At 60.6% G+C, this 18,999-nt stretch overlaps 1 protein-coding gene across 8 annotated transcripts in view; it reads right to left on the bottom strand.

Moving 5' to 3' along the window:
• RASGRF1 (Ras protein specific guanine nucleotide releasing factor 1) overlaps positions 1-18,999 on the bottom strand; it is a 35,236-nt gene that overhangs the window by 1,628 nt on the left and 14,609 nt on the right. For 7 of the 8 annotated variants that reach the window (XM_048046242.2, XM_067003724.1, XM_048046238.2 and 4 more), the window contains 23 exons: positions 16,659-16,751; positions 15,494-15,747; positions 14,635-14,714; positions 13,996-14,189; positions 13,404-13,513; positions 12,726-12,844; positions 12,115-12,275; positions 11,309-11,372; positions 10,507-10,643; positions 9,595-9,677; positions 8,892-9,140; positions 8,169-8,539; positions 7,746-7,871; positions 6,999-7,169; positions 6,580-6,686; positions 5,687-5,799; positions 5,263-5,323; positions 3,689-3,792; positions 3,428-3,512; positions 2,929-3,126; positions 2,251-2,330; positions 1,698-1,815; positions 1,422-1,490 (listed from right to left, as the gene is read on the bottom strand). In XM_048046242.2, the coding sequence (XP_047902199.2) occupies positions 1,422-1,490; positions 1,698-1,815; positions 2,251-2,330; positions 2,929-3,126; positions 3,428-3,512; positions 3,689-3,792; positions 5,263-5,323; positions 5,687-5,799; positions 6,580-6,686; positions 6,999-7,169; positions 7,746-7,871; positions 8,169-8,539; positions 8,892-9,140; positions 9,595-9,677; positions 10,507-10,643; positions 11,309-11,372; positions 12,115-12,275; positions 12,726-12,844; positions 13,404-13,513; positions 13,996-14,189; positions 14,635-14,714; positions 15,494-15,747; positions 16,659-16,751 (3,147 nt within the window). The remainder of the gene's footprint in view (positions 1-1,421; positions 1,491-1,697; positions 1,816-2,250; positions 2,331-2,928; positions 3,127-3,427; positions 3,513-3,688; positions 3,793-5,262; positions 5,324-5,686; positions 5,800-6,579; positions 6,687-6,998; positions 7,170-7,745; positions 7,872-8,168; positions 8,540-8,891; positions 9,141-9,594; positions 9,678-10,506; positions 10,644-11,308; positions 11,373-12,114; positions 12,276-12,725; positions 12,845-13,403; positions 13,514-13,995; positions 14,190-14,634; positions 14,715-15,493; positions 15,748-16,658; positions 16,752-18,999) is intronic. The other variant, XM_048046239.2, reaches the window with a different exon arrangement.

Below are 18,999 nucleotides of genomic sequence, written 5' to 3'. Positions count from 1 at the left end.
AGGAGGCAGGGATTTATCTGGTGTGTCCCGGTGAGACCCGGCTGCAGCGTCAGCCTGGCCCCTCGCGGGTACGAGGCCGTGGGTACCCAGCGCTGCAGAAGTGAAATTCACAGCCTGCATCCCGCAGCCTGCACCAGCCCAGCTGAGGGTCATGGTCTGGAGGAACATGGGCAGCTCCTGCCACCACCCCAGGAGCCCCCAGCACTGCGGGGGGTTGGTGCTGCGGCCAGGGCACGGCACAGGCCCAGCGGACGGCTGCGGCGCAGAGGCACCGCTCCAGGACGGGCCCTGTTGCTTCTGGAGAGCAACAGCCCTGCAGGCAGCGGAAACCCCGCACCAAGACGATGCTTCCTGAGTGGTTCCCCTGTGCAGCAGCAGAGGAAGCACGAGGGTGGCCACAACCTGCCACCTCCTCACACATGTGGGGGACACCGCATGGCAGAAGCCACCAGTGCCAGGCTGCATGGGTGGGACGGTCTGTGCTGGCAGCCCGCAGCCCTTGGCACGGCAACTCCTCCTCATCTCTAGCCTGGGCTGGGACAGCCCAGCTGCAACTTTCGGGGGACTGGGGAGGACACAGAGTGGCTCAGCTCTGTGCAAAGCTGCTGCAGGGAAGTGGTATCACCAAGGGAGGGCACAGCTGCTGTGGTGCATTGCACTGTGGTCCAGGTGAGCAAGCAGTGCACGCGCTTTATAAACACTCCAAGCAGCCCCAGGAGCACCCCAGGGTGCTGGCTGCTAACCGTCGCGCTGCCCGTCCCGCACACAGCTGGCCAAGGCAGCCCTTGGTGCATGCATCGCAGGTCCCGTGCTGTTAGCCACGCACCGCGGGTGCATGGGGTGCTGAGCGAGCACAGCCTGGACACGACCCCAGCTCTGCCCAATGTCCACGATGGCAGGAACCACATCGGGAGAAAGGTCAATGCTCAGCCGGTGCTGAGCCTGTTGCATCCAGGCGTGGCGGCTGTCTGAAGCAACGCCTCCCCTGCAGCACCCAGGGGAGCTGCTGCAGCTGCCCTCCGTCCCTGCAGCCCTGCTGGCCGCCTGCAGCACAGCACAGCACCAGCACCACTCCCAGCAGGGAGGCAGCAGCCACGCTTCTGCTGCAGCAGCAAACACCAAGGGAGCACCAAACGCGGTCCCACTGCCACTTGTTACTCATTCCTCCTTTCAGCCCCAGGTAAAACACGAGCTCTGGCCGAGTGCCTGCCCAGGAGCAGCTCTCCCGCATGGGGGAACCCACCCACCAGGAAACCCACCCAACCCCTCTCTGTGCGTGGCTCTGACACTCTCTGGCCACTCCGAGCACGGGGAGCACAGAAGTCCCACATCTTCCCCAAAGGAGCTGCTGAAATTCCAAGGCTCGGGCGCTGCAGTTCAGGTGGGGCACGAGGAGAGGAGGCAGCGTGCAGCCCTCGTACCTTAGGCTGGTGCTCGATCTTGTAGGAGGTTTGCTGGAACTGGCGGATCTCTCTTATGATGTGGGAAATCTGTCCAGGGAGAGGAAAAAGCTGCTGTTTACGGTACTGCCATCAGCACTGCCACCACATCCCGGTACCAGCGGGGCAGCGAGCCACCGTCCTGCCTGCATCCTTCCACCCCAGCACAGGAGCGGAGCCGCCCGGTCCCCTTCGCACCCGTCTGGTGCCCAGACCCACCGGTCTCACAGCCTGGCGCAGCGGGGCCACAGCACTCACCATCCTCATTTTGGAGAAGTTCACCAGCCCGTCCTCGGTGTAATTCGGGGTCCCCTCCTCTATGAAGGCCAGGTCGGTCAGGTACATCCCCAGGTAGGGGACACAAGGAGGGTCGCAGCTTCAGGAGCGAATCGGAAACAAACGAGAGAGAAAACGTCCTTACTCAGGGGTTGTCTGGGCTCTGGAGGGGAGGGAGAAGGGCCGGGCCCCGCAGAGGTCAGGGTTTGAAGGGTTCTGTAACGCACAGGGACTCCAGAGCTCATCCCTACTGCCTCCCTGCAGGCTGAGACAACTAACGAAAATCGCACGGGAGGCCCTTTTGTTCACGTCTCCCCGCACCGCTGCTCAAAGGAGCGGCGCATTGTTTGGGATTGCTCTGCAAGCTGCTGCCCCGCGCCTGCTGGACGAGACCTCCCGTCAGCACGGGCTCTGAGATGAGCTCGTGAGCGAGGCCCCAGCCCATGGTGCCCGCGCAACGTGGGAGCCTCCCGGACGGTGCGCACCGCTCAGCCGGGGCCTGGGCCAGCCGCGGGGCATCGCCGCCTCCACTTACTTCTTCAGCGCCTCCCTCAGGTTCTTGAACCTGCCCTCCGACGACACCAGCTTTTGCAGCTTGTCGATCAGAGCCTTCGTCTGCAAGAGACCCAAGGGTTTGCGGCAGTGTGGGAAGGGACCCCGTTCCCGGGGCCGCCCCATGCTGCCCACCCCGCTGCAGCCCCTGCCCGGCCGTGGGACACCCGCAGCCGCTGCCCTGGGTGCTGCACGCAGCTCCTGGAGACCTCCAGAGGAGCCGAGCGAGCACTGGAAAGCAAAACTCCTCCAGCATGTAACAAGGATAGGCAATGCACTGTTCCCCTCCCCTACCTCCCACCTGCTCCTTCTCCAGTGCCCGTCTAAATTTGCAGGTTTGGCTTTTTGCAGGAAAAAAAAACACAACACAAGATGTTTCAGATTCAGAGAGGAGCCCACACAGCGGCTCTGGCTCCGGCAGCCCCTGGGCTCAGTCAGACTCGATACAAGCTATTTCTGTACCAAGTAAACCAACACGTGAATTAATTTTGCTCATCCATAATTGGTATGAGGAGCTCAAAAAAACAGTTTAAAGAAGCGCACACACGTGCGTGCACTGCAACAACCACGCTTTAGAAAAGGCTCCTTTAGCTGCAGGCACATCCAACCCGCCGGACGGACGGACCCGGTGGCCAAGCAGGGGCTCAGCCCCGCGCCGTACCTGCTTGGAGACCTTGAGCCAGGTTTTCTTCAGGCGGAAGATGGCACTGCGGTTGAGGGAGGAGGTGATCTCCAGCACGGCGTTGTAGTTGTGCAGGCACCGGCAGATGTCCGCCACGGCCACCCACTTCTCGATGGAGCTCACTCGCGCGTTGATCTCCTCGTTGCGCAGGATCTCAGACGCTATCAAGTTACTGACCTGCAGGAAGACGGCAGCCCCAGCCCGCTGTCACAAGTGCTTCGGGCAGCAGCCTCCCCCCTCAGCTACAAGCTCTCCAGCTTTTTTTACAGGATTTCCCTTCTCTGCAGCAGCAATAGCTGCAGAAGGAGCCAGCATGCCTGCACCGGGAGGTGCCCCACCTGCAGTGGTCCCCCAGAGCATCCATCGAGCACAGATGGAAGCAGATAAAAGTTGTGAATCCCAGCCGTGGCCAGCCCCGGGGCAGGTGTGGCTGTGCTGCTGCTCCTGCACCCTCTCCCTGCCCCATGGCCGCACTTACGTCGTTAAAGTGTTTTGTGTTTTTCATGATGTAAGGAGTCCTTTCGTTCTTCTCCAGCTTCATCCAGCCTTGCCCAAAGAACTCCCTGTGAAGGACAACGTGCATAGCAAGGCTCGTTCCCCATCGTCCCGCAGCACCCGAGCCCTGCCAGCCCTATGGGTGGCCGGGACCCCGCGTCTGGGCTCCAGGTGGACCCTGCGGGTGGGTGGGCACTGGCCAGGGGACGGGAGGAGACCCCCCCAGCCACCCCGGGACACTTACTCGTACGGGATCTTCTTGAAGACGAGGTGGTCGAGCAGCGTCAGCTGCTCTGCTATTTCCAGAGCCGAGTGATTTTCAAAAGGCTCTGCTTTGACTCCCTCAGCCTAAACAGCAAAGGCGACAATTAGGGCTAATTCGTTAAGACTTCTCACAACTCACAGACAAAAAATAAGGCCAAAGGCATCTCCAGTACCAAGAAATCCACCAAGCAGCCAGGAGGGAGCTCACGGGGCAGGGTCCCCACGTCCCACCGGCACTGGGATCTGCTGGCTTCGTGCAGCCCGGGGAGCTTTAATCACGTTACCACCCGTGCACATGTACGAACACAAAATTAACTAATCTTCTCGACTGCAGTAATTAGGCGTCAGCTCCAGAACAGGCCCCAGCACGCTGATTTCTGTAACCGCTGCCTTTCTGCTCTACATCTGTTTAATTAATAAAGCACCAGGGAATCCCAGCTGGAGCAGCGCCGCTCCACAAGCATCCGTGGGGTCAGCAGAGCGAGGACCCGGAGCTGCTCGGGATGGCTTTTCCAGGGGGTATCCGTAAAAGCAGCAACAACAGGGACGTCCTGGTCCCCAGGCTGCAGCTGCCCAGGTGCCCGCAGCCACCACCCAAACCGGGGGACTGGGGCGCAGCCACAACTTCTGCCCCCAGACCCTGCACAGGGACCTTACGCAGGGACTTGGCTGTGCTTTGCCACTAACACGTGCACCTCAAAACCCTGCACTGCCTGCAGGTCGCTGCCTTTCCTGGGTGTTTTCCTTAAAGTTCGGCTCCTCAGGAGGAGGGGCAGACTGAAAACGTGGGCTTGTTTGTGTTCTCCTCTTCAAAGGCAGTTTGCAGCACCAGTGACTGCAGACAAAAGCCTAAAAAACCCTAAAGGGACTCAAAAACTCCAGAAACCAGGAGGCAGATCCAAAGGCCGGAGGCACTGTTATTTCAGGTGCACCAGGCCAATTTGAAGTGGCTCTTGTGTTTTGCCTGGGAACCGGCTTTGTTTTTGCTAAACGCGCAGAAGTGGCACCCGTGCTGCAGCCACCCTGACGTGTGTAAGTTCATTGCACGCTCCCTGGGCTCTGCTCGCGGGAGCAGCTCTGTGCCGAAGCCAGCTGTGCTAACGCTCGTTGCTTTGAGCCCGTGTGCAGCAGCGCTGGCACAGGACGAGGACACCAGGAGCCACAGAGTTCTCCTGCGCCCCTCGGGCGGATGTGTCCACGTGCCTGCTGCATCAGCACTGCTCGGGTGCAGACGGACAGACGTGGCTGGGGCAGGATCAGAGCTGCCGGCGCCAGCGGCAGACCCAGCTGTGCTCACTGCTGGCCCCGTCCTCCTGAAACCTGTCCCTGTGCCGTAACGCCCCGACAGCAGCCCCGGAGAGCTGCTCCCTGCCAGGCTGGGTGTGCACAGGTCCTGGGGGGCAGGAGGAGCCCCGCAGGGCCCCGTGCAGCCTCCGTCTGTCCATCTGTCTGTCCACCTGCAGCGACAGGACCTCATCAGGGCTGCTGTGCCGCCGCTGGCCTGGCACCGTGTCAAGCAACCAGAGGGAGCGAGGGGAGGGGAGACGTACTCACCATCTGCACCACCTCCTCCAGGGTTATCTGGTTGTCTCCGGGATCCTCCTGCGTCAGAGTCCTGCAGCACAAAAAGGCAGCGCTGCCTTAGCTGGGGAAGCGATGGGTCTGCATGCACCAGACGGGGCCACGGCGTGACTTCATGTTCATGGGTTTTTGCAGGTTAAGCACTCGGAGTTAAGCACCAGTGAGAGGCACAAGGGACAGAGGTGGCATGCCCCGCTTGTGGCCCCCGCGCTCCCATTGCTGCTCAGATGCGCTGGGACGCAGAGAGCCTTTCCTCTTTGCAGGCACCTCCTGAACCTGCTGCCAGACCCCGTGCTAGGGTTTCATGCCTGCTTTTATCCTGGGTGAGGGCTGAAAGCAGCCGCCGAGAGCCTGGCACAGCGTCCAGGAAAAGCAAACGGCACCAAGAGCCCTTTACCTTATAATATTGGCTGCCGCTTTCCTCTCCTGGGTCAGGAGCTCAGGATCGTGAATAACTTCCTCCAGAAAGCTAATCACTCTGAACTTCAGCTCCTCGTTGGTTTCAAAGTCCTGCCAAAATGGGCACGGTTACAATTGTAATCAATGTTACTCCCATCATAGCCCGTTCCAAGCAGCTCTCCTCGCTGCCTGCTTAAAGTCTCTCCGCGATTAAGCACCCGCTCGCACTACCCACGGAGCGGGCACAACGGGCCGGCTGCTCCCACCCTGGGGAAAATCAGCAAGAAATGCTCTGGGCTCATTTTGTTTTTCTGCATTGGCATCACCTGGACTGGGAGAAGCCTGTGGCCCTTCCCAGTAACAACTGGGGGATGCCTGCCCCCAGCGCCCCTCCCCAGCCAGCTGAGCCCCAGCCCGGAGAAACGGGCAGCAGAGGGGGACAAGGGACAGCAGGGGAAGCCCCGGGCTCTGACCCTGATCGCATCCTGCAGCCTCTGAGCAGGAATCAAACCCAGCCAGCCCACTTCCAGCAGCCCCGTGCCGTGGTACCCAGCAGGTCCCCCCTCTCCTCACGTGCACACTGAGTATGCAAACACTGCAATCAAACCACCTCGTCCTCCGTGCCATGCACGAGGAGCTCCAGCTCCCCTGCTTGGCAGCTTTCATCTCCTCCCCATGTCCACTCATTTGCTTAATTAAAAAAAAAAAAGGCAAATTGCCTTTCCAGCTGGAGCCTGGCTGAGCCCACAGGCATGCAGCCGGACCTGTGCCAGCGCCGAGCGACCCCAAAGAGCGCACCAAGGCCCCTGAGCTGCCCCAGCCCCGCGCCACGTGGGAGCCCCCTGAGCGTGGGACCCCCCCAGTGCCCATCCCAGCCCCCCCGCACCGCACCTGTGAGTGTTTGGAGACCCAGTGCCGCAGCACGTTGAGGACCCTGTTGGTGGCCGCTCTCCGGATCACAAACTCCTTGTCCCCGTTCCGCTGGTCGGTTGGGAAGCCTGAAAGGATGGCCCACCATTTAGCGCAGCCACAGCTCTGCCCGGGATTGCTTAGGGCTATTTTTAGGATTGCTAGAAGGCAAAGCCCCAGCTCTCTGAGCACCATGAAGATGCAGGAGCCAGCAAGGCTCTGTGCTGCAGGGCAGGGGGTGCCTGGGGCCGTGCACGCAGCCAACTGTGGGTGCAAAAGGTCTGGCCGCTCACACTGCCGACCCCAGAGCCAGAGTGCTCCTGGAGGAAAACGGCCAGACACGACGGAGATGGGCGCCCACGGAGCTCGTCCCCGCAGCGGGGCAGCCCGGGGCCGTGTACCTGCGCTGGCGAGGGACATCCTCCGGTACTTCTCCTTGGTGGGCGTCCCCTCGTTGGCACCCGCCGTGGCTATGGCGAAGGCAGAGGCGGCGGACAGGGCGCTGCGGTTGCTGTCGAGCTCCCGGCAGGACGTCATCACCACGCCATTGTTGTAGGAAAACAAGGAGAAGTCTGGGGGGGACACAACAGCACTCAGCCACGGCAGCAGCCCCAGGCAGGTCCCCTCCCCGCAGCACCCCGTCCCTGTCCCCGTCCCCATCCCGTGCCGAGCCCCCCGCCCTCACCAGCCTGCACCTTGCCAAAGGAGGTGAGCGGCTCTGGGTTCTGCACCGCTGTGAGGTTTCATCCAGCACAGCTTTAACAGAGGTTACGCCAGCAGAGCGCTGTAGGTAACATTCGGGCAGCTACAGGGGAGAACCTATCAGATAAATCAGTGCTGGGTGCCAGATCAGGCCCACGTTTTTGCAGTGTAACTCACTCCTAAAATGCCAGATCAGCACAGAGACGGGGGGAGAGGGAAGAGAAGACCCAGTAAGGAGCGCGGATGCAGGCCAGCGCTGCGATCTGGGCCGGGGACTTCGGCATTTCCCTGTTCCCTTGCAGCTAACTGAAGAGTGGAGCCCTGCTCCTTTCCACATCTGCCTTAGGTTTACGCCTGCGTCTTTCAGCAGATCCATACGGCAGGCTCGAAGGCAGAGGGTGGCTGCCAATGGCCCATGAGCAGGACACGCACAGCTCCCTCGTTACCTGATGAGTTTTTGCACTTGATGGACTTGGGAGTAGTCGGAGACTTTGTTGGGGAAGTTTCAGCCTCTGCCTCGTCGCTCTGGTTGGGGTCAGTGTCGGACTCCTCCCTGACAGACACGTCTGAACCTGGGAGAAGCGAGGAGCACACACGATCACCGCTAGAAATGTGCACGGCGCAGCCCCATCTCAGCTCTTCCAGGTTTTCCCTGCAGACCCGGCTGCTCCTTCCAGCGGGACGCGGAAGGCGCTTGGCCGGCAGCCCAGGACAGGACAATTGAAGCACAGACGTTACAGCCAGGGGGGCTGCAGCCTTTTCCCATTCCCATTAAGGATGGGGAGCATCTCGTTAAGGATGGGGCCACTGCTCGCAGTGCCACAGCCATGCACCCCTGCCCCTGCCCGCGCCAGCCCACAGGGACTCACTCTGCTTGCTCGGCAGCGATTCCTCTTGTTTTTCTGAGGCTGCTTCTCCTTCGTCAGGGATTTTGTTGGGATAGTTACTGGACACGTACAGTTTGTTTATATCCAGAGTGGTCTTGCTGAACGGAGCCATGGACGAGTACATGCTTGCATAGCCGTTGGAGGAGCAGCTGAGCGCAGCCAGGTCCAGCGCCTTCCCCCCCGTGATGATGGGGATGTTCAGGGAGAGCTTCCTGCGCCGGCTGGGGGACGAGGACTTGGTGATGGAGAGGGGGGGCGGCGAGGAGAACTTGCGGTTGGCCCTGGGGGACTTGGGGGGCTCGCCGTAGAGCAGCTTGTTGTTCTGGCTGTTGGCAAACAGGAGCTCCAGGGACCTGGGCAGAGAGAGGGGGAGAAGGGCGAGCTGGCACCCGCTCTGCAGCAGAGGTGGTGGCTCCAGGGCCACCCAGAACTGCTGGCACTGGGGGGGGCTCCATGCCACAGTGGGGGCAGCCCCAGGGCACAGCCCCTGCAGGGTGAGCCCCTGCTGTCCACTCCTGCTCCGAGGCAGGGCACGGGCAGGGTTTACCAACGGGGTGGGATGACCACTGGGAAAACCAGAGGATGGACTGGGGGCAAATGAGGGCACCACAGGGGGGTGCAGCCTCCCCCCACTGTGCGCCCTGCAGGCCCTTAAGGGGCAGAAACCGTCCCCACCACAGGCGGCGGAGCCGTGCGCAGCCTCACCGGGCAGGGATGGCGCTGATCGGCTTCTTGTAGATCGTGATGAGCTTGTCGAGGACGACCAGGGCGGTGGTGAAGACGCGGTACGAATGCAGGAATGTGTTCAGAAAGTCAATGCTCAGGAACCGCAGGTCCGTCAGCCTCTCCAGGAGCCGTTCCACGCTTGCATAGCGGATCTGGAGGACCTTGCAGGAATTCATCGTTTTACTGAACCTAATGTCAACATCATCACAATACAAGCTGGCATCAGACCTGCAGAGAAACAAGATATCTGTGGTTCCAGCCTGGAACGAAACCAAGGGCTGCTGAGCGTGAGCAGCTGCACCTGAGACGTGTGGGCCACAGGAAGGGGGTGGGGGCTCCTCGGTGGGAAGGAGCCTCGCTCACATGGGGGTGCCATGGGAACGCTCCCAGGGAAAAATAGGAATTCAGCACCCCAAAATGGGTGGAAACACTGCACGGTGCTCAGCGGGCAGACGGAAAGGGTCAATATTTGTCAGGCCATAATGCCTTCTGAGCCTGGCCCAGCGCCAGTCCTTACAGCATCACTGACTGGGGGCTGCAGGCAGGGCTGCACACCTCTACCACCCGCCACGCGGTGATTTCGGCAGGACTGGGACATTCAGCTGTGGAGGGAGCAGCGCTGGAGCGGGGCAGGGCAGCGGCCCTGCAGCACCCAGCCGTGCCCGGCTCTGGCAGCACTCACTTGATCATCTGGGGAACGGTGACCTTGGAGTTCTCCTCGAAGGCGTTCATCATGAGCCCGTTGCAGCGGATGTTGTCCACGCACTGCAAGTGACACGGGTGGGACGTGGGAGAAGGCAGCGGCGGCGAGGAGAGCCCTGCTTGACTTTCCCCAGAGCTCTGCGAGGCCCCGGCTGGCGCAGCGTGCTGCCAGGCACTGGGCACCGCAGGAGACCCCAGAAACCCGCGCTCACCCCTCACCACCCCAGCTGAGCTCCTCCGCGCCCCCGCTGCTGCAGAGCGCCTGGCAGGGACGCGGGGAGCTGCGGTGCCGCACCGCTCCCCCCTGGCACTGCTGGGGACCATGGTGTGGGCAGGACCAGGACTGAGCCATCGCATGGCATCAGGATTGTCCTGCCACGGGGCAAGGGACCGGGTGTTGTGGGGTGGCAGCAGCCAGGAGCCGTCAGCTCCCTGCCGTGGGTGGGCACCAGCTCCTGCGCACGGCGGGCCTCGGGCTCTGGTGCTCTGCAAGGGGACGCAGGCAAGGACACGGTGGCTATGAGGCAACCCCTATTTGATAACTTTTCCTCATCCTCCCACCTGGGAAAAAACGTCTCTGAAGTCATTTGCACAAAGGAAGCGCAGAGCAGGTGCAAAGTGTTACCACATGCGGGACCCAGAGCAGGAACCCACTGCAGAGCACAGAGCGGGGCAGAGCGCAGCCCCTGCCGACCTGCTGCAGCCCTTGGCACCCTCCTACTCCACCTCCTCCTTTTCAAGCTACCGGGCACCGAAGCCTCGGTGCCTCCCAGCACCGGCCACCCCCACAGAACCGCGCTCCTGGGGGCCTGCCCGCCTGCAGCCCCCGCGGGCGGCACCGCAGGGCCAGGGCTGCGCCTCCTCCCTCGGGGGCTTGGCGGCTCGGTCCTACCTGGCTGATGTCACTGGTCCAGGCAGCCTTCTCCTGCCTGGACGATGCCACGAGGATGACTGTGAAAGATGAGGCATCTTTTGGCTCCACCACAATTTTGAAGTCGAGGTGGTCGATGTCTTGCCCCGACGCTTTCGCTTTGGAATAGAAAAAAAAACAAACAGTGATTTCAGAAAGATTTCTGCACCCCTTTCTCCCCCGGGATATGCTGTGTTAAGGCTTTAAGGAGCTCGTTGCGTTTTGAGGGTTGTCTGGGGTGAGGACACGACAGGTTCCTGGGGAAAGGCTCTGTGTTTGCCCATCAAGTCTGCACGCCACCAGCGCAGCGCGGCCTCGTGTTTGGGCCCAGTGCTGTGTGCCAGGGGAGGGCCTGGCTCCCGGCTGAGGGTTAGGAAACTTGTAACGAGGACAGGAGAAAGGGGACTGTGCCCCTCCACAACTAATCTGTACTTAAGCAGGCATGGCCGAGGACATCCAGCATCTTTGCCTTTTTCCACTTGCTAGCACTGAGTTGTGCGATGCTCGCTGCCTGCCTGGGAAGGATTATATTTACATACGTGTGCATCTGTTTGGTACACAGTAAATAATTTACTTAATTACATTCAGCCAGTAGATTATGACTTCCTTGAGTCTATTCAGGACCTGAATTTCCTCCAGGAGCTCTGTGCAGTCGGTTTTACCCCGTACGGAGGGACTGTAGGAGTTTCCAGGGGGGAATTTCCACGCCAGTTACAGAGGACACCAGCAGCACCGAGCACGCTGCGACTGTCCCCAGGGCCGCGGGGGCGCAGAGGGCACCTACCGTCCTCGTCGGTGCTCTCCTGCTCCTCTATCAGGGTGCAGTCAATGAGGGAGATGACGCCGTTCTGCAGAGCAGGGGTAGGAGGTCAGAGGTGGGCCGGCAAACCCCAGCCCTCCCGGGGTGGGGGGGGGCCCCTACCCTGCCCCAGGCCCCCGCCCCGGACCCCTGCTCACAGCCCCCGCTCCCCAGCCCGGGGCCGGGAGGTGCCGCGGGGCTCCTGGTGCCGCTGCCAGCGCGGCGAGAGATTTGAGTGGAAAAACGCAGCTTCTGACTGCTAGGGTGTCAGTTTTCCTTGTATAACCGATCGACTGTTTGTTTATAAATTATTTAATATGAGCTTTAAATTAAATTTCCCAAAAGTCTGTTGTTGTAATTATCAACTCTTCGCCACGGACTGTCATTTTTCAAACTGATAATTTAATGCCAGCAACGAGCAATTTCTCTACGATTCTTGCTCAATTAACTGCAAAACTTCCTCCAACAAAAGCCTGAGTCTTGGGAAGGGAGCGGAGAAGACTGCGAGTGCTGCGTACAAACCTAGGCTGTAATTTAAGTTTCTTCCTGAATAGATTGTCAGGGCTCCTGCTGCAAGGCAGCGCACCTTCCTTTACCGAGAGCTGGCAGTCTCTCGTCTTTGCACATGGCTCAGAGCTCACGCACTGCTGACGGACGCCCGGCCACGTGGAAGGAATGCGACCACCCAGTGCCCACCGGGGGCTGCGGCCACGCGAGGGTGTGCTGGCACCCGAGACCCCCCCCGTGACTGCGGCGAGCACCGGCCTCTGCCCCCGGTGCCTCGCGCCCACCTTGGTGAGGTGCAGCTTTCCGCCCGAGCCCCGGGTGCAGATGATCAAGTGCTTGGAGAAGAGGAAGCACTGCCGCTCGCCCTCCTTCCTCAGCGAGAGGGACCCCAGGCGCCCCCGCGTGATCTTCCCCTTCTCCGACATCGGCACTTGGATGAGGGACCCTGCGAGAGAGAGGCCCCGTCCCTGGCTCCGCCACCACCGGGCATCGGCGGGGATGGGGATGGGAATAGGGCACGGTCCTGGGGCAGGGCAGTGGCAAGCGTGACTGCAAGCACGGGGCTGGGACGGGACCAGCAAGCGGTTACTGAGGCCCCAGAGACCGAGAGGGCACCAGCTGCAGCACCCGGTCCCCCCCCGTGCCCGCCACCTGTGTGGGGGTAGGAGAGCAGTAACCGCAAAACGCACGCTCTGCCTCCGTGCTGCACTACACCGCGACGCTGAGCCTGCCTGAAAGTGAGGCGCTTTGGAGCTGAGAGAAGTGGAAAAGGGGCAATATTTTGGAATTTCACAGCTCGCCAGACTGCGCCGCAGAGGGGTGCTGTGCCCGGGGCGGGGGCCGGGGGGCGTTGCGTTAAGCGAGGAGGGGAGGAACGTCAGCACAAACACGGTACCTTGTCTGACAAAAGTCTGGCTGGTATCCAGCAGAATCTCACAGCCTTCAATAATCATCCTCTCTATCGCCAGATTTTTCCGAATATTTTCGGTCTCGCTCACTTCGTCGTGCATTATCCTGAAGGAGGGAGAAGAGAAATTTGGAGTTGGAGTGAAATGTGCCCGAGCTCTCCCAGTGGATCCCTTCTAACACTCCGGAGGGCTGCACAAGGTAGGATTACAAATGAAGGGATATCAAGAGAATTACAGCCTTCATCTGTATTTATACAGACAGGCTCTGGAGCTCAGGAGATAACCTACATATTGGTCCAGATTATACCTCTAGATTTCTAAAGATTGAAGTGCTTCTTGCACTCCTGTTCTTGCTGGGAAATCGCAAAATTGTGGTTCTGGGCAGACAAATTCCCCCTCATCATGAAACCACCTCCAACGTCCCTGCTCCTTGAGGAGCAGGAAAGGGATGGAAACTCTTCACATGAGGATCAGCGGGTTTGGCACAGGAAATACCTGCCAACGCTTCATTTCTCGGCCTGCTGAAAGCACCAGACACCGAGTCCCAGGTGCCTCCAGGACATGGAGCCCCTGCCCCATTGCCTCCCCCTGCCCAGCCCCAGAGCCCCTGGCCCAGGGCCCCCCAGCAGCGCGGGCTGACAGGAGCCGACCCCGGCAGCTCTGACCTGGACAGCTCTTCCAGCTTGGACTTGGCATAATCCAGGCTGTTCCTCTCCACGTGCTCGTGCGGGGTGTGAGCCAGCAGCTCGTGCAGCGTCAGGATGTACCTGGGGATCTGCAGCACAGCAAACCACAGCAGGGAATCAGCCGTGGCAGTGGGGGGATGCGGGTGGGCTGGGAGGGCACAGAGGGCTCTCCGTCCCCACCCGGTGCTGCCTCCAACCCCCTGGTCTGGGAGGTTGTGAAAGCTCCCCAACTCCTTGCGCTAAAACTCAGTAACGGGAGGGAAGGTTCTGGGTCTGCCCAGGACCCTGCCATGCCCCATCTCTGTCCTGGAAGCGCGGGGTCACACACACACCTCCAGCCCAGCTGTCCTGGGCAGCACGGGGCAGCACCAGGGGCAGACGATGCTCCTGAAGCATCTCCGAGCAGCCCCATGGGTGCTGCACCAGCTCAGCGGTGCCCGAGCAGCTGAGGCTCCGCACGGGTTCCAGCCCCTGGTGATCCTTCCCCGGGCTTCGCCTCCCCACCACCAGATGCCTCCCACGGGGCTCGGGCTTTGCACCACCACGTCGTGCCTCTGGGGCCCGCAGTCACCTGGAACATGGGGTAGGTCAGGAAGGTCTCCAGGGTCCTCTCCTCGCAGTCCGGCTTGGCCTCGTAGTGCTTCAGCAGCTTGTCGAAGTCGCGGTTCTGCTTGCAGTGCGCCAGGATCTGCAGGCTGTACTGGTGGTTCCTGACGAACTCCTGGTAGATGTTCAGCATGGGCAGCAGGATGTCGAAGAGGTCGGCTGCGAGCAGAGAGGCGCAGCAGGGAGGTGGGCGCGATGCTCCAGCCCCGCCTGGCCTGGGGTCTGCCCCCGGCTGAGCACGGGGCTGGGGCTGCAGGGGCCGGGACACCCGGGACATGGGGACGTGAGCACGCCTGGGATGAGTGCATGCACCCCATTAAGAGCCTCTGACAGCTGCTAGCTGGGGATTGATCAGCGCACTCGCATCGCAGAACTGGGATCACAGAAACCGGTTGGTTTTTTTGTCTTTTTTTTTTTTTTTTTGCTCAAGCCCTTGCCTCCATGCCCGACATTACCAAGGCTCAGGGGCTAACAGCGATGTGCCATGCTGCACTGCACTGCCGCCACCGATTAGCAAAAAGTCTGCTACGTCTCATTAGGACGAGCAGTGCAAACCAGAGAGCGGAGCACGACCCGCAGCAGGGGTGAGGCGGGGGGCACTCACCCAGCACGAGCGTTGGCCAGCTGGATATTCTTGCTTTCAGGCCTTGGTAAAAGATTTGGTGCAAAAACATGATCGTTTCGCTGGAAGATAAGCCCAGAGGTGAAAGGCAGATGAACGAGAAGCAGACAACGAATAATTAGACCAAACCACTAGCCCAGCTGGGGCACAGGGGAGCCCCCAGGTAGCCCAGGGACATGGCCCTACAAGGGAGGTCCCCTGGGGCACGCAGAGGTTGGTGGGCAAGGACACAGGAGCCGCCTGGAAGCTGCCCTCAGGCCCCCCCTGCGTGGGGACGAGCCCCCTGCCCCTCCCAGCCCAGCCCCACGAACACATCGGGTTCTCTGTGCACAGCCCCACGCCTTGCTCTGCAAATCCCGGTCCCTCCGGCTCAGGCTGGGAGCTGATCAGGATTCCCCTTTGCTCTCACTTCTGCTCCCGTTGGGAAATTGATGCCTTCTGCTGGTAACTCGCCTCTGTTTGCTGGATTTGTTTAATTTCCAGCGGCTGATAAATCACCTTGGTGCTCTCCCCGCCGGGCAGCCCTGCCTACATCCCTGCCCGATGCGCCTCGTCCCCCAGCCCTGCCCGGTGGCTCCGGTTGCTGCACTGCACCGTGCCACCTCCCTGCCACCTGTGGCCACGCTGCCTCCATCCCCTGCGCCCTGCAGGACATTTTCACCCCCTCCCAGCGCTGTCACCGCAGACATCTCCCCAGCACACCTCCACCCAGGCCCTGCATCGCCCAAAGCCCTGCTGCGGGCTCCGGGGAGCACCCCGGCACCCGTCCCTGGGAGCCCCGAGCCTCCCCAAGCCGCCCCTGCCCCGTCCCCTCCCACGAAGCCCCCAGGCTGGCGCCCACCTGTTGAGGAAGATGCTGCTGACATCGTCGTGCGTGATGGGGGGCTTCTTGGAGCTGGCTGCCATCCGCAGGGGCCGGAGGAAGTTGTTGACGAGGATGTGCAGCTGCTGCACGTACTCGGCCTCGGCCTCCAGCATGCTGAACACCACCTGGTTCCTCTTGCGCATGCTGTCGGCGTGGGGGGACCTGATGTAGTCCTGGATGATGGTCTTCCACTTCCTGCGGCACAGCCAGCCCCGCAGGAAGCTCTGCACCTGCCGAGCGAGCGGAGGCTTCGTTAGGGCGCGGGCTGACGACCCGAGCGACCGCGCTGCGCTCGGCATGGTCGTGCTAGGGGGGCTCCATCACAGCGCCTTCGGGAGGCAGAGACACCTAGTGATGCTCCCCCAGCCTGGTGCACAATGTTATTTGTACTCTGTGACGTCTCCCGGCCAGGAAACAAACAGTAATTCATTTAAACGCACTTCCTTATTGCAGACAATGTCCTCTTTCCCCTTTTACAGAGGGGAATGTAAAACTCCTATGAAAAGCAAGGCTGTTGCATTAACTCCTGCCCCCCCGCTGCACAGAAACCGTGCCAGGCAGCTTCCCACAGCAGGACAACAGGCACCGAACCCAGCCTAAATGCAGGTTTCACTGCCCGTGCCCCGCAGGTGCCCGGGGAGGCTCCTGGGCAGCACCCACGCCTCGATGCACTCGCCCCGTGCCGCCGACCACTGCGGGGTGCTGCAGGGTGCTGGAGCGGGGCGTGCAACGAGTGGCGCCTGCTGCGCAGCACGGCGTGCTCCCGCCAAGGGCAGCCGATTTGCAGCAGGTTTCACTGCAGGGGCTATTGCTTCCTGCGGAGAATTCTGCTTGGGTGGTGGTTTTTCTTCTTAAAAATAAAAGGGTTAACCACAGCCCCTGGAGAAGTGACACGTAAGAAGGTGCGATTTGTGTGTGAGCCAGCCAAGACTGCTCGGTCACCAGGGGAGAGCAGAGAGCACCCAACAGAGCAAACAGCCAGCAGGACGCCCAGATTTACAAGACACGTTCACCTCCGTACAGTCTCCATGAGCAGCAATGTTCCCTGGTATCTGCAGCTCCCCCGCAAGCTGCTCCGAGAGCGCAAGGATCGCGCTTCCAGCCCTCAGCCTGTCCCCGTGGGTCCCCCAGGGGGGCAAACCTTTTTGATTTTCTTGATGTCGCTGTCGTCGTCACTCGGAGCGCTGCTCTGCACGGACTGGATGCGCTCGTGGTCCTTGAGCAGGGAGGCGATCTGCGGGCACAGGGACAGCGTGAGCGGGGCTCGCCGCGACCGCCCCCCACGAGCCGGCACGTGCTCGGGGTGCCCTGCGGATGTGAGCATCGGGCTGACTCTGTCGTCAGTGGGACATCAGCAAAGAGCCAAAAGGAGACGTGTCCCACACCCACCAGGTGCTGGTGCCCTCCCTGCCTCACCGACCACACGGCAGGACTGGAGACCTCGCCGGGCGCCAAACGCCGGCTGCACCGCTGGGAGCGCCTCCACGTGCCGTGCTCGAGAAGCGAGTCGGAGAGAAAGTGGCAGAAATATCTAAAGTCCCTGAAGCTTGCAGAGAGGGACAAACTTCAATCCAGTCACAGCTTTACAGCACAAATTTGGCTGAATCTATTTTTAGCTTTACGCATTTGAATTTTCAGTTTCTTGCTGCCGTACTCAGCGCCCTATCCCCAGCGCTGCAACTATTCATAAAGCTACAGGGAAGGGTAAGAAAAAACAAAAAGTGCTATCCAGAAAGTAAAAATCAGGAAAAAAGTGAAATCTGATTTTATAGAAAAATAACAACAAAAAGGAAACAGTTTTCAAGAGAACTTCTGTGGATAAAAAGTCCAATTTTGGCTAGAAAGGATGAAAAATGAATGTTTTGGTACAGTTTTCGGTCAGAGACCACTTCCCAGTGAAGCAGGAATTGGGAGCAGCCGGAGGGGTCACACGTGCCAAGCGTGCGCTGGTCTTTGGGGAGCTGGGCTGGCAGGAAGGAAAGAAGGGCCGTGAGAGCACGGCTGCCCGGCGGGTGGGCAGGGGCAGAGCTGCTTCTGCCGCACGGTCGCAGCCCAGGAATAGGGAGTTATTTCTACAAATTTCTGAACGTTTTAAATGAATTGCCTCTTCCAAACTTTAACAAAATGCTACATTTTTCATGCGATCATTAGGTAGAAAACGCTTCGTGTCCCCCTGATCACTGCCTGTGAACGAAGCTCAGCAGCCACCCTTCCGTGGCAGTTCTGCAGAAGAGCCCGGCGCTGGTGGATGCTCCGGATCGAGCCGTGACCAGGGGAACCCCCCGGCCCTCCAGGGCCCCGTGCGGCCGTGGGCATCACTGTGGGCTTCCCCTGTTCCCTTCCCTAGAACTGCTTTTGGGAAGAGGTGGCTGCAAGGCCTCTGGCAGCTCCTCTCTCCTCTGCTCTCACACGGAGCCGCAGGTCTCCAAACAGCGCCTGCACCTCGAATCTCAGCGTCTGCCAGCACCGTCCCCTGCTCCGCACCCTGGCTGGCAGCTGACACGTGATTAGGGCTGATCAAACACAGCTTATTAAAAAACTAAGTGGGGTTATTTTGGATTCCCCATCGATTAATGGCTGGAAATAACTCTTCCCAGGGCTGGAAGTGAACTTTAAACTGTTTGGCTGATGTACACACACAGCATGGGAAAAGGACTGGGGGCTGCGGGGTCTTGTGCTTTTTTGTTGTTGTTGTTTTGTTTAATTGAGTAAGCAAAATTTGCACATTAAAGTAGAAGCTGATTATTTGATCTCTACTTCAAAGCCGGCAGATGAGTGAAAAAAAACAGCACAAGGTAAAAGCCCACGCACCCGTGCCGGGGAAGCGCTGGGGAGCTGCGGCTTCCTCCAGCCCCTGCCCCGTGGTTTTAACCCACAGCCCCAGGCTGGGGCTGGGCACTGCGACACCCGCATCTCCCCGAGCAAAAACACCAGCGGCAGCAGCGAAGCCTTAATCCTGGTGGGAGACATGTTGGAATTTGGCCCAGGGTGGACCCAGAAGGGGACAGGGATGCCACGTACTTAAGCACCGAGCGGGTTGGAGAGCTTGGGCACCCATCCTGCTGCGCTGGAGCGCACAAGCTCAGCGGTGCCGCGGCTGCTCCCGGGGCAGCCCCAGGGGCGAGGAGCCGACAGCTCCGGGCGGCAGCCGCAGCACCCCAGCGGCACCCGTGCTGTGCAGCGAGGGGATGCCGGGGGCTGCAGCCCTGCTGGGGGGCAGGCGGGTGGCTCCAGATGGTGGGGGACGCGCTCGGCCCTTGGAGCTGGCTGCTGAGTCACGGCGGTGTCTCGGAGCCTTGCCTGCCCTCGCCCGTGCCACTCAGCCTGCCCACGGCCGAGCTGCTGCGTGCCAGCCACCAGGAGAGGTCCGGGCAGCAGGCCTCGTGAGCAGCTCCCGTTGGAAAGAGAACCCCTTCCGAGTGAACTGTTTTGTTTACAGCGTGGTTTATGTTAATTCCCTGATGTATTTAGGTTGCCAGAAC

This window comes from Anser cygnoides, chromosome 11 (assembly GCF_040182565.1).
Source record: "Anser cygnoides isolate HZ-2024a breed goose chromosome 11, Taihu_goose_T2T_genome, whole genome shotgun sequence".
NCBI lineage: Eukaryota > Metazoa > Chordata > Aves > Anseriformes > Anatidae > Anser > Anser cygnoides.
The sequence above is the reverse complement of the archived record's forward strand: the minus strand, read 5'-3'. Positions and strand labels throughout refer to the sequence as shown.